The sequence below is a fragment of the Polistes fuscatus genome, unplaced genomic scaffold, assembly GCF_010416935.1.
Source record: "Polistes fuscatus isolate 324 unplaced genomic scaffold, CU_Pfus_HIC Scaffold6, whole genome shotgun sequence".
NCBI classification, from domain to species: Eukaryota; Metazoa; Arthropoda; class Insecta; order Hymenoptera; family Vespidae; genus Polistes; species Polistes fuscatus.
In genome coordinates this window covers 8,268,144-8,282,969 of record NW_025113140.1, presented here as the reverse complement: position 1 = coordinate 8,282,969, position 14,826 = coordinate 8,268,144, and the positions used below count along the sequence as shown (strand labels likewise).

Sequence of the window (14,826 nt, the reverse complement as noted above, 5' to 3'; positions counted from 1 at the left end):
GACGCGGAAGGCACGCGCGACACGTTTTTGACTTTCGAGTGTAAATTACTATTGACATTTTCGGAGACAAGCAAAATTTGACCAAATATATATATACACGTATGAGAAATACTAGAATAAATATCGTGAAACAAAACAAGTCTCGTTTAAACATGTCTCTCTCTCTCTCTCACTCTCTCTCTCTCTCTCTCTCTTGTTCTCTCTTTTTGACACATAATAAGGTGGTAAAAAAATATATACGAAGCAATTTAACCAGCAAATAAATTCGAGAGATATTATCTTGAAGAAACAAACTTAGAATTCGTAAGTACGAATTCATTTGGAGCGTTCGTCAAATGTCTTTTTTTTCTCTTGATTCACGAGTACAACGATAGAGAATAAAAATAATGTTCTCACGTTTGAAAGAAAGAAAAATATAGATAGATAGTTAGATAGAGTAAGAAAGAGAAAGAGAAACAGATGCTATTTTCATTGGCATATTTCACGAGTCATTTGGTAGAAAAGTTTTTATCGGTGAATCGTTCCCGCGAATCGCTTTACAATCAAGTAAAAAGGGTATATACCTGTGTGTGTGTGTGTGTGTGTGTATGTATATGAAAGTAAAAGGAAAAAGAACAAAAAAAAAATCGATCGTTATAAGATTAAATAATATTCTACAAGAACAAGAAGGTAGCAGTGCTTCGTAAATTCTCCATAGAATTATTCAACGACGACGATGAATAGTAGTAGTAGTAGTAGTAGTAGTAGTTTTACGAAGAGAAGATGGAGGAGAAGAGAACACTCGGCACAATCAGTCCCTGATGATTTGTAGCTGAGAGTGCAGTTGTCGATTTCGCGCGAAATAATCGACCTCGTTCGCGCGGAAGTCTTTCCATAGCACGAAGACGCGTTTCGTTCTTCGACAATTTGCTTCATTTCTAGAAACGAATTGTTCAAATTTTATCCCTATTCTTATTCGAATTCTTACGATTTCTTTATATACGAAAAATGGTTCTTATTGTTGCATTCAATAAATTCATCATCCAGTACGATTACGTCGATAATAATAATAGATTTTTGACGAAAGGATATGATTAAATTATTTGTCATTATTGTGAGATGCGAGCGCCTCTAAGTCAAACACTTAAATAGGCATTCGTGAAGAGATCGGACGGTGGGCCCTGGATAGCTCAATGGTTAAAGAGCAGTCGCCCCGAAAGCGGAAGATCCGGGTTCGAGTCCCTACATTATTTTCATTTTTTAATTTGTGATAATTAATGCACGTGTCTTTATTGGGTAGAAAAGTCGTCGTACGAAAAAGAAAAGTAAATATTTGTAAATTTCAACGTAGCGGATAATTAAAGCGAGTAAGGAATGTCGTTGAGGAGTTTTAGGGTAGTCTGAGCAAAGAGTGACTATTCCACTTATCTGAAACACGTAACAGGTCGAAGGTAGATGATCGTTTATCTCCCATTTCGTCCTTAAAATGGATGCGAATTTCGCTGAAGCTTCCCGTCGCATTAGCTCGAGAACATAGGTACACACTCATGCAAGTAGACAGGATGGACACACATGGACAAGGTGAAAGAGGATACGCACACGATGCCAAGGTGAAATAGCACGTCGATCGGGACGGGTGGTAAACGGTTTTAACGTCTCCCACTTTGGAGGCCGCTCTCGACACGCTCGGTGGTCGACGAAATCCGTCGAACTAAATCACGCCGGATGTCGGCATTTATGTAAATAGCTTAGCCACGGCTTGTTAGATCCATAATACTCTTCAAGTGAAATCTACATATGAATATTGCTCGCTAATGTTCAACTATATCGTATCGAAGCCGTTCATATGTTAATGTTTCTAGCGTAAGGCACGCGAGCGAGAGTTTGACCGCGTGGCTACCTCTAAATTTGCAAATTAGGATGAATTAAACGTATAAGAATTTTCTTCTATTTATACTAACCTACTGGTATTGAAATAGACCAACTGTTTCCGTGTCGGTGACGAAGCAGAGATTGAAAGAGGAAGGGTGAAAAAGATAGATAGATAGATAGAGAGAGAGAGAGAGAGAAGAGAGAGGGGATTAGCAGTGTTCGTATTTAGTATTCGTGCCGCACGAAGTTCGTTGGTGTCGAGTTGATACTGCATTCTCGAATTGATTTATGATAATGCGTATATATGTCGAGCCGGCTTCGTTGACTGACTTTAATTAACTACAGGCCACCAAGAAACGTAATAACAACATACGTGTTCTTCCACCGCTCCTTCTATGTTTTTTCTTTTTCTCTTTTTCTCACGTATATCCCTACGTATTTATACATTTATGTTTATCTGGGAAATAAATAAATAACCACAATACTTCCAATTATAAATTGCGCTCTGTTTATTTTAGATATTCATGCCCATAGCAATATGTGGTAAGGCAAATACAACAGAATCTCTCTACAAGTTATACATACGAAAAAGAAATAAACGTATACGGCAGGGAGCAAGCTTAAAGCACGTTTGCTACATAAAGTCAGATAACATAAATAATAGATAAAGGAAAAAGGAAAAAGAAAGAGTAAGAGAATGAGAAAATTCGAGCAGAGAATAAACGAGCGGTATTCTTAAAGGGGAGCACTTAATATTCGTGCAAGAATGTAATTCTTCGTAATTTGTTTCCACTAACGATCACAGTTAGTCGCGTGGACGTCAGTAAAGGACGTAACACGTGGAATTCTACCTTTCTATTGTTTCTATTTTTCCTGCTCTTCTATTTCTTCTAACATGGTCTGTTTATCACTCTCTCGTGTTGCGTTTTGTTTCTTTTATTTTATTTTTCTCATTCCCCGAGTAGTATGCTCGGTTTCTCTATCCTCGTAAAATGAATTTCGATTAAAGAACGAACAGGACGCTTACCCGTCTCCTTTCCGTTATTTTTCTTGCTCGTATTTTTGTCCCAGTCGTTTAATAATAATCTCTTCATTCGAATAAAAGCCATATGTAAGAGATAGAAAGATGGAACAAGGGTTGGTCTTGGTTATATAACTAAGCGATAATAATTATAATGTCGTCATATTTCTTGAGAGTATCTCTACCAATCTAATAGTTAAAAGTTCCTTATAAACGTACTTCATAGTCGTTTCGATTTATTGATTTATCGATTGCATCGATAGTTTCTGAAAAGAAGTAAGTAGACGGATAATTCAGTTAACGGTAGTATCAGCGTTAACTTAACTTTTCCTCTCTACGACTCTTGTCTGCGGATAATCCTATCTAATTCCATTAGTTGACCGTGACAGAGGGCTTCTACAACTTCTTCATGTTCAATAGCGATCTTATTTTTGCCAGTGTCTCTATAGAATCGATTCTGACAAGTTTAAATCGACTCCAGAAATATATAACGCTACTTTAGATTAATTAATTGTAAGAGACAAATAAATAAATAAGATAAATATATCATTTTTCTTGAATAAACAAATATAACTTTACGAAGATAATTATAACAATTTGACATAAAATCCTAGAGTCGTCGTTTTTTTTTATAAATAAATTGTATTTTTAAAAACAACGAAAACAAAAAAAAAAGAAGAAATCTTCATTCATCCGTCCAAACATTGGCTTCGAATCACGAGACTTTTTCAACAGTTTCTCTAACGGTAACTTTCTTCTTCGAGAAAGGAATATTGAAAGGCGTCGCGTATCGAGTGTACTTAATCAATTTCAAACCCATTTCATTAAGAAGATATCGCAGAGCTTCTCTCACCATCCATATTGGCCCTTCAGCAAGCACCGAACGAAGCTCGGAATTTCTTCTACGATAAACTCTTTGTATTCTCGAGAGTTTCCATCCTCGCCGGGAGGAAGAAGCCGTTCCCGAACTTCTTTTCTACCTCGAGGTTAATTAAACTAATGCTTAAGTATGCAAAGGGAGAAACGGAAAGAAAATATTAGTGATTCATTTCGTAATGTTAAATCGTTTCCCCGTTTGATTCGATTTTTCATTTTCACGCAATCTCACGGAGTGTTGATCGGCTAGAGATTTACGAGAAAAGAAGAAAAAAAAAAGAAAAAGAAAAAATACATATTATTCTAGCCTTTTTCAAATAAGACGGACAAAAAAAATTCGATCATCGATTAATAATTGATAACGATTTTGTTGTTGTTGTTTAAAACAACTCTAAATCGAATATAAAAAATTCGATTGGCATTGTAAAGTGAATAATAAAAATCACAGAAAAAAGAGAATATTATTGGAAGTTAGATAAAAATGTATGTTTCATTGGACAATAGTAGTAACTCGATGAGGCGGCAAAACATCAAGTATATACCTTATATATATATGTTGAAAATGTTTCCTTAGAAAGGCAATGGCTCGACCAGGCAAGCCACAATACGCACGGATGAATTGAATAGAAGAAAAGAAACGGGCGTGGATCCTTTATCGAAGAGGATACGCTCGTGAAATGATCGTAAAAAGCTGCTATGCCCTGAAGCAGCAATCTCTCATATGTATATACACATACACATACCTCAACACAAACATATAACGTAGGTGTTCCTGTGCCATTTTGTAATAAATATCCATACGTCGACGAACAATGGAAGTGCGACGCGCCGAGACGTCGAACGGAAGAATAGCTCGAGAGACCTGAGATATTGCTTCAAGTGAATAACGAAAAGCATCGAATTCGATGTACGCCTTTTTCTCATCCTCTTTTTATTTCTACTCGAATCCTGCGCATATCTCTATATATATATATATCTATCCCACGTATAACATTCCAACGGGGGTGAATCTACAAAAAGTTATTGTGTAAATTCGTGACGAAAAATTTCATTTATTTGAACGAAATCAATTCTAACGATCGTTAAATAGAATTATGTTTGATGAGATTTTAAAATGTGGTTAATAAGTATAACGTATATATATGCGCATATCAGTGTGTGTGTTTGTACAATGATCTCTTTCCCTTTGTCTCCTCCAGTTTGCAATCAAAGCCCATTTGTCGAGTTATCGCGTGACACGAACAATTCGTCTTTGTAATTGAGAAACACCACCAAAGTGTCTCGCTAAAGGCTTAATGGGAAATCGGCGTTAATTATTCCAATGTATACTAATTGCTGATTCGGTGGATTATCTGGTTATCTACTAAATTCTCTCTCTCTCTCTTTCTCTCTTTCTCTCTCTCTCCTTCTCACTTTCTCTGTTTCATTAATTTTCTCACGTATTTCAATTTGGTTAATATTGTTAGGAGGGGAGGTGAATGAGAAGCGAAAATCAATAATACGTCGCTTAAAATAAAAAGAAATGACGTTTATTCTTAAATCAAAAGATATAACGAACGAATGGGTACGAATTATACTCAGGCTGATTACTTTAATAAGCAAATGTTGGAATCAGGATAAATTCTTGTCGGCCTCTGACTGGTGACGGTATAAAACAAAACGAATTATGTTAATACCCGTCATGAAATAATCCTCACTTTCCGTACTGCGCACGCACACGTTAATGCGTTTTCTTGACTGACTAACTATAAGAACTTAATCTTCCAAACTTTCGCGATGTAAGAACGGAAGGAGGTAATATAGGTAAAACACAAGTTCAATTATTAATAATTAAAGATATATTTTGTTATTCTGTTATAATGAAGATAAGCGTGGTGCTCGATTTCTATTAAGAATTTAGTTATACTTCCTTCGGCTTTTCTTACACTGGATTGTTCGTTCCTCTACGCTCTTAGCGTAGCATGTCTTTCGATTATTTTCGAAATTTCTTTCTTGCGATAAATTTTGTGTATTTAAAATGCAGCAAGGACCAGCTGTTTCTTAAATAAACACGGAGAAGAGTTTTATGATACTTTTAGCAGTGGTTATTTTGTAATCCTAAACAATAAGATAAGCTAGTCACCAATTGTATCTTACAATATCTTCTTACAAAATATTTAAACATACGTTACATTTTGTCTCTATTTAATATATGTATATATAGATAAATTTTTATTCAAATAAATTCATCATTTAGTATAAAATAAAAAGCGTATACGCAAACGTGTATACGAGTTTTTTTTCTCTCTCTCTCTCTCTTTTTTTTCGGTTATTCTGCGTTTGTTAATGAATCGAACGAGGAGATTACATCGCGCATGAAAATAGAGAAAAATACGAACCCGAGGGTATTAAAATGTAGTTCCATATAGCGGTCGGCTTCTAACGATTAAAGGAGTTAATGATGATTAATAAAAATGCGAGCAGATTATCCTGGTAACGAGGATTTTGCTGGTCCGGTTTCGGTAAAACCGTCCCACCCTATCGCTTATGACGTTATTAAGAAAAATTTATTTACTTCGAAAATGACCTCAGGATAACTTGAGCTTGTTTTAAAAGACTTACACTTTTGACTCGATGCCATCATAGCAAACGAATAGAACGATGTCAAAGAAATTGCTTTATCCTTAAGCTTTATTTGATTTTATTTTACATTTTAATTGGAATCATTTGCTTTTAATCTTGTTTCAGATAGTTTCGTCAGCGAATCATTTCTTTTTAATAATCGTTTAATTAACACTTTAATGAATCTTTTTCGAAGTTAACGCGAAAACTTACTTCTAATTATAAATATGATATACATTATAAGAAGAAATTAATCTTTCTACGATAAAATGAAAAGCTAAGTTTTTTTCATAGAGAAAATACGCATAATGTTCATCAGAATCGTAGTTTAAAAGGTTTTAAGCGTTCAAAGGCTTGTAATATTGAGTACGATCCTCCTAGACCGTAAAAGATTCGCCTTGGACTAATCTTCTTGAATTTATGGACCCTCCCGATAATGTCCGACCTCGTTCATCTACCGCTTCCTCTTCTCCTCCTTCCGCGTGCATTCACCTTAATTCTAACCTCGGCTCGCTCGATTCCGTTTCGCACGAAATTTTATGACTATTTTTTCATTTCCAACTTCACTGTCTCTCTCTCCTGGCTCTTCCTTCCTTTTACCTTAACTCTTTTACCCCTATCTTTTATTGTATGTCTCTCTCTCTCTCACACACACTTATTTTACTATATTTTTATGACCACCACTATCGATTTTACAGACTACTTGTTATAGATACGAACCACCCTGTTATATTCGATACAGTCGATTTCATTCTTTTTTTAAAATTTTATTTCTCACAAATTTTCATAATTCATCGAAATATTCTTTTTCCCCCGAAAAATATATCCGCGATGCAAATGAATTTGATCTGATCTACGTAAATGATCCTCTTTGCAAATCGCATCGATCTTCCTTCGCTTTTTCAACCCGTCTCTCTTTCTTTTTTCTCTCTCGTTCGAGATCTTCCATCGGGTTCTACCGAAAAATCGATGAATTTACAATAGCCGACTCATCTATATTTATGGACCGGATATGTACGGCAGGAGGGTGCGACATTATTCAGTTCGTACGACGATGACGCACCGAGGCAAATGCACATGACGGACAACACGGCTCGTTAAAAATTGAATCTATTTGCGCGTCGGGGCTTGAAATTCAAATGCCACGAGAAATATCCATGCCTGCCTGACTTCCAGCACACCAGTAGCACCGGCCTATAATCGATATATCCATCGCTAACGGTTGCCGAAGTTAAAAGAAAAAGAAAAAATTGGAAATATCGAAGAATTTGTTTAACGATGTTCCTACATTAAAGTGTCAGACCGAAGGGAAAGGAAAATGAGTCTACTCGAAAAATACCCCATATTATTTTCTCCTTTATATAATACAATTATTTTCGTATAAATTATCGGAAAAAAAAAATCTGAAGAATTGTGATTTCTCTTTTGTTATTTTATATTTTATCTATTTCTTTTTTTTTTTTTTTTCAAAACAATACCGCGTGGACCAGTATTAAATTTAATTAAAATTTTAATTCCTCGTATGAATGAAAAGGAAAAAAGAAATGAAAAAAAAAAATAAAACAAAAAACAGAAAGGATGAATAAATGGGAGATGGTAAAGAGTCGGAATTTTTTCATTTTATGTTAGGAAAAGAGGTACGTGTATACGAGTTTAGATATTTCTAGATGGTTTCCTTCATTAGAATGTCGTTCTCGTTTACGCGTCTTAATACAAACGAATACTTTTTTTCCTTTCTTTATTTCTTTTATTCTTTCTTTCCCTCCAACTCCACCCCCCCGTCCTCCATTTCTTCCGAATGTTTCAACGTTTTTTTCCCATTTTACACGCGAATTATTTCATGCCTAGTATATATAGACGGAAGGTCTAATTCACGAGACGAGTACTTTTTTTCAGTCGTATATTTCGTTTCATATACACGTATAAAAAGTGAGAAAAAGAGAAAACGAGAGATTTTTCTCGGTAATTTTAAGGATCATAGAAGAGAGGTGAGCAGAATTCGCAACGTTCGCGTTGTTTTCGAGCTTCCTTCTCTCTCTCTCTCTCCTTCTCTCCATTCACTTTTTCTATTTCTCTTTATTTATTTTTGTTCGTTAAATGATCATAACGCATCATTGTCGGTTCAACTCCTCTCACGAAAACCACGATGATGGTAATGGTTTGTGCCTGGTCTCGCTTGGCTCATTTATTTTTCCCTTTTCATAATTTTTAATTCCATTCCAGCCAGATTACGGGAAGAATACTTAAATAGCGCACGGAATTTCTTAATTACAGATGATGCATAGCCAGAGGAGACGAAGAGTTCTTTTTCGTCCTACCCAACCGGTAGTCGCCACTTTTAAACGAACCCTCGTCTTATCCTCATCATCGTCGTTTTAATGATGAAGATCAAGGCCATTACATTCCAAAAAATAATATTATATATGTATAATCGTTGAAACGTTAAATCCATTAATTTATGAAATAATCAGCTAAATCATGAAATGGTATATAAATATATTATTATATCTATGTAAATTAGTACTTATCTGAATAATTCATTTTCTATATTTAACAATCGTAATTTATGATTTATCAATTAAATTGATCTATAAATAAATGCATCCTATTAGGTTACATACAATAATAATGATATGTTCATTTGATTTATATTTATCTGACAATATATTTTATAATTTAACAAAAGTCATCAAAATAATATATTACTTTTAACCAAGTTATCATTTTTTCAATCAAGTTTAAACTGTATATTTGATCTATCCTCTACCATTAATACCAAATCAGATTGTTAGCTTTAATCTCTTCATTTTCTACCTCTTTAGGCTTAAACTTATCGTACGTTCAAAGAAATCCGTACTAATAATTTTTTTCGATTGCAAAATCGAACAATGGAAAGTAATGCGACGATTTAAACCTCATTTCGAATGGATTAATCGGACTGAGGGGTTGATAGAAACGAAGTAAAGAAGGAAAGAAAATTAAAGAGGAGATGAAACGATGAGAGAGAGAGAGAGAGAGATAGATAGATACAGGGAGAGAGGGAGAGAGAGGGTTAACTGTTGGGACCGTTTCTGGTTGCCAAGCGACGGAGTATAGTAGTTTCCGCAAGCGTGAAAGCTCCTATGCGATTTTCTCTCTCTCTCTCTCTTCTCTTTGTATAGTTTGCTAAGCTAAAGTCTCTGGGAGAGGCTCGTGTCCCTTAATTCTAAGCTGGCTAATCTAAACGGCTCGAGTCAACTCGGTAATTAAACGAGCAATCTTGTCTTCCTTGTCTACACTCTTCTTCTATTTTCTTTTTTTTTTTTCGTATCAGTTTATTTTTTCCCGCGGTTAGCTCGATCCAAAGACTGACAAAGTTGACGAATAAAATACAAAAAAAAAATGTTATCGACGTTATACGACACAAATTCTAGGCTAACACGAGCGCGTGCGCGCATAATATTCATTGTTATTTTTACGATCCTCTGATTAAAACATTTCTATGATAAAAGCGACGACCACATTTTTCCTTGACGAGCACTCTTTTTACTTCTTCTTCTTCTCTTTTTTTTTCTTTTCTTCTTCGTTCATTCAGCAGGAGGATTTCTTTTCCACGTGCTACTATAACTACGTTTACTATTAGTATTACTACTACTACTACTACTACTACTACTACTATTACTACTACTACTACTACTGTGGGAAGCTTTAGGGTTTAATAATCTCTTTCATTGGACAGAAATTCTGTTGCAATTTTGAAACTTCGTACATACGGACTTGTCGTAAAATCCGATTGTTCGGTGTTCTCTATCTATCTCTGTCTCTCTCTTTCTCTCTCTCTTACATTCTTTCTCTCTCTTTCTCTCTGTCTCTTGTCCGCACTCTGCGGCATTGCTGCGATTATTTGTCGCTCGTTCTAACTTTCTCTTTGCCTTGGAATTTCGTAGGTCGCGTTTAGAAGACTGGACTTTCGATGGAAGGAATATCTAACATCTTCGTCGTTTTAACGCAAGGAAAAAAGGTGATATGATGGTAGTAATAATAATAATAATAATAATAATAATAATAATAATAAATTAATTATATCTATAACGTTTGTGTTTTTGCGCAAACCAAAATCCAGTGGCATTAATTAGCCCGACAGAACGGGACAAAATTACACGTTAGAGCTTTCAACTATTCTATTCCCACATTCTTCATCTCTTTCTCGTTAAAAACGCATAACTTTGAGAAAAATGCAAGGGAGCGTAAATTTTGTAGGTACTTCGGGAAACGAGATAGCGAGCTTATGTCAGGAAGGACGAAGGACGAAAAAAATAATGAAACGAGAGTGTAACGAGGTGAACGAGGAAAGAGAAAGAGAATCCTTCGGCTACGTTGCAATTCCGGGGGTTATTTCGGGCACATATATTCAACTTAATGACAATTATTATCCAACGGACACGATTCTTCCTCTAACAGATAATTAGGTACATTATTTATGCAGGAAAACCAGGGAGTTGAAATTTTCTACGCGTATCTTTTCTTCGAATCGTGAAAGAATACGAAAAAAAGAAAAAAAAAAATCGATGAACGTTATTATCCTGTAAATTTTCGAAAAGAAAAAAAAACCGAAGGAAAAGAAAAGAAAAAGAAAGAAGAGAAAGAGTAATTTGTTTTTCCATTATAGCAAAATAACGTAACTATATATTCCACTATACCTATATATATACAAAGTTATTATTTCATAATTTTCACTAAGTCCCGTCTAGTTTGATCAAAAGTTTAAAATCCTTTTACCTTTTCCTCTATCCAAGCAAGGACTCCGTGAACGTATCGATTTTCGTTTAAATTCGATCCCACTCGAGACAGGGAAAATACGAGATCCCTCGTTTCATCAAGTTTAGGCCACTCGTAATTCCTGACGTTCGGTTCGCAATGAAACTTCATTCCGGGAAGTCTTAATAAACCTCTTGGTGGTTGTCCAAAACCATTCACCGAAGAGCAGATAATATTATAGCAAATAGAAAATTGTTTGAGTCTTTCAATCGATTCGACACTGTCGTACGAGTGGCCGAAGATAGTTTATGGGTAATATAACGTAATTAACTTGACAATGGATAATCGAGGTAGGGTGGCAAAGTTGGTGCTACTGAAAGGGTAGAATGGGAAGGAATAGAAGGAAAAGGGGGGGGGTATTTGAGGTAACGGAGATGGTAGCTGAGAGAACGTCGTTTCGAAACGGTATCCCAAAGGAGCAGATAAGACCGTTGAAATATCGACAGCGTGTGAAGGGTGTATAGAGAAAGACAGAGAGAAAGAGAGAGAGAGAGAGGAAATCCTCAGGAGAGCTTCCTGTTACGGAGCTTAACCAGTCAAGGATAATCACCGTAAGGCACCAGTAGATCGGCGTGAAACGGTATCGACGTCGACTATCGTCTCGAATTTCAACGAGTTCGCAATAAAGATTTGTCACAGTAAGTACCCGACATCACTTTGAAGGAAAGATCAAAGAATTTCAACGTTTCGCGTGCGTATAATATACATGTATTTATACCACTGGCATAGTAGCGAATGATAGAAAGATTGAATCTCGGTGAACAAATTGGACCATATTTTTCTTCCCTACTATTTATTTCTTTTTTTTTTTTTCTTTTTTAATCCAGTTATGAGAAAATAAAATTGTGAAAAAGAACGTGACAAGTTTCGAGAATTAAGTTAAAAAAAAGGATTCATGTATTATATGTTAGAAGGGTGAAATTGATTTTTCTTAAGGTAGATGCATTTAAATCTAGTAATGAAGTTCTTTCGAATCGATGATCGTGAGCTTACTCTCTCTCTCTCTCTCTCTCTCTCTCTCATCTTCTTCTTTCTTTTGCAAGAAAATCGAGTTCATATTTTAATAAATATCATTTTTATTTCTAAAGTCTGCGGTCTGTTATGACCTCGATAAAGTTGAAACTGTACAGAGTTCGCGTCAAGGGACGAGTGAGTTTCGAAACCGAGTAGAAAGGATAAAAAGAGACAGGAACTGAGAGAGAGAGAGAAACAGAGAAAGGATGAGAAAATGGGTGGAACGATGGAAAAAGGGGTCGATCGCACTTTAAACACCGGTGGTCGCTTTCGCTCGTCGATAAAGTAGGCATTTAAACGCGTCAAATAAATCGTACCCCAAGCGATAAATCTCTTCTCGTCGGTCCAGCCGATCGGTTCGCATTTTCGAACGATCCCGTAACCCGTTATGGCTCTTCGTTACCACGTTAAGTCCCCCTACCTGCCTCCCCCTCCTCCTCCTCATCCTTGCCTTTCTTTTCTTCCACCGCTATTTTCCACTCTCTCACTTATTTTCTTTTTTTTTTTTTTTTTTACTTTCTTTTTTCCCGCCGCTCGTCTATCTCCTCTTCTTCTTCTTCCTTTTTTTTTCACAAATTTTCGTCCCTTCCTTCTTTCCTTCCTTCCTTCCTTCCTTTCATTTCTACCCTATCTCCTTTCCACCTAACGTTTATCTCCCTATCTATCTCTTCTTTTTCATCGACCGTGAAATTGCACCACCCACGTTTACTGGTCCCCTTACGATGCCGGTGCTCTTTTAAATCATCCTGGAAAAGCTTGTCTTTTGCGAAAGAAGAAAGAACCTTGTGCTGCCTTTGAGAAACCTATCCTAGATGAAAGACGATCCCTTTCAATGTGTTATACGTTTATGTACGCGTTAGAGAGAAAGTATGAGAGAGAGAGAGAGAGAGAGAAAGAGAGAGGTTGCAACTAGTACCTGTAATTACGAATTCCTGTTTACTCGTCGCGGTTTCACACAAAATACGCGAAACGGATTCGTTTCAGGGAAGACGGCGTTGGTCGTTAAGCTTACACTAACTCTGCATGTGATGTAAAAGTAAAGGTGTAAGTGGATATACATATGTAGATAGAAAACCGAGAGAATTACGTCCTGGTATGGTTATGGTGCACTTCGTTTTAAGACCAACCACGCGTTATTGATCGAGATTAACGATGTTTCCTTTTAATCGGTTGATCCTATGAAATTTGTCACTAGATTAAATAGGTAAAGAGAGATCCGTTAAATGGGATTGTAAGTAACGATGACAAAGAAATATATTATTGTCGTTTGAAATACTTGAAACGATCTGAATCTAATCTTTAACGTTATTTTCAAAAATTCGACAAAATAATATATTATCGAGAAGGAAAATAAATCTTTTGCTATTTTGTTTCGTGCCCTCATCATTTCATGCTCATCTTTACAAGCCATTCACAAACGGAACTTGTTATTTACGTGGATACCTCTATTCGGAGAAATGCAATAGTACTGTGTCTCTTGTGTTTTTGTTTAGCCCAGAAACGGTTGACTCTTCTGGGAATTCAACCAATCAGGATCTTTATAATTAAGTTTTCTGTCTAATCTCCAGGATGGCCGATTAGCCGACGTACTCCGAATGCAGCGAGCGCACATAAACATGGCAATAGCATGATTCCTTGGAATTAACTTCGAGAAAAGGGCTCTCCTTGATGGAAGAAAGGATGAAACTAAGGAAGTGGATTCTCTGGGGCTTTTCGACAAGGATCGTATCATTTCTTTTTTAATTCTATTGCCGTTCTTTCTCTCTCTCTCTCTTTCTCTCACTTTATCTTATCCTTCATCCTTTTTCTCATTATCCATCGACGTATCCGACCATGATGTCGCTATAATCGTTTCTCGATCTTACTTACGACTCTTACGATTACTCGTATCAGTCGTTATTCTTTCCGAAACTATTATTATTGAACAACGAGTAAGAAAAGTAAAGAAAAGTAACGTTTAAATGAAAAATTTGTTTAATTTGAGAAAGCTTTTAGTGGACGATCAATTTTTGACTATGGTACATATATCCGTTCTATTTGTAAGCTCGTTGATGAAATTAAAAAGATTATGACAAAGGAACATATTGCGTAATAAAGTAAATTAGATGCATTTAACCACTAACGTCGAGTAGAACAGGCAATAGAAAAGAATGTAATCTCGGAAATGACAAGCAGCTTCTTGTTAATTCGCGGGTAATTAAAATAACGTTATAGCGGCTTGCTAGGATCGTACCTCTTTTTCATTGTTATATTCCCTCGTAGCCATTCTCATTAACAAACACGAGGTGAGATGACGTTTCGGCGAACGTAGCGTGCTATGTAAACTATATACATATACATTAAATGTATGTACATATTTATATACTTACGAAAGCCAAGCAACTTCGTTGCCAACTTTGCAAATTAATTACCTACGAAAGATACGATACTCGATATACGTAAATATAAATTTATATATATATATATTTAGAGAGAGAGAGAGATAGAGAGAGGTAGTTAAATGTTTTCACGATAAATTTCGAAGTATAGAAACCGTGTTCTTATCATTTTTTTTCTTCTTATCATTAGATCGAAATCGTCAATATTTTTTTAATTGTTCTTGGTCGATTAAGAGGGCAGAAATAAGCGAATCGATTAATCTTCCTGCAAATGAACTTTCCCTCATG

At 35.8% G+C, this 14,826-nt stretch overlaps 1 protein-coding gene across 7 annotated transcripts in view; it reads right to left on the bottom strand.

Annotated features, from left to right (window-relative positions):
- LOC122523146 (tyrosine-protein phosphatase 99A) overlaps positions 1-14,826 on the bottom strand; it is a 323,865-nt gene that overhangs the window by 48,838 nt on the left and 260,201 nt on the right. Inside the window, exon 1 of one of the 7 annotated variants that reach the window (XM_043644768.1) lies at positions 1,579-1,655. The exons of 5 other annotated variants lie outside the window; for them this stretch is intronic. Coding sequence is in view for 1 of the 2 variants with exons in the window: in XM_043644767.1 (XP_043500702.1) it covers positions 1,422-1,528 (107 nt within the window). In the remaining variant the exon portion in view is untranslated. Of the gene's footprint in view, positions 1-1,421; positions 1,551-1,578; positions 1,656-14,826 lie in introns of those variants that run through there. One more of the 7 variants, XM_043644767.1, reaches the window with a different exon arrangement.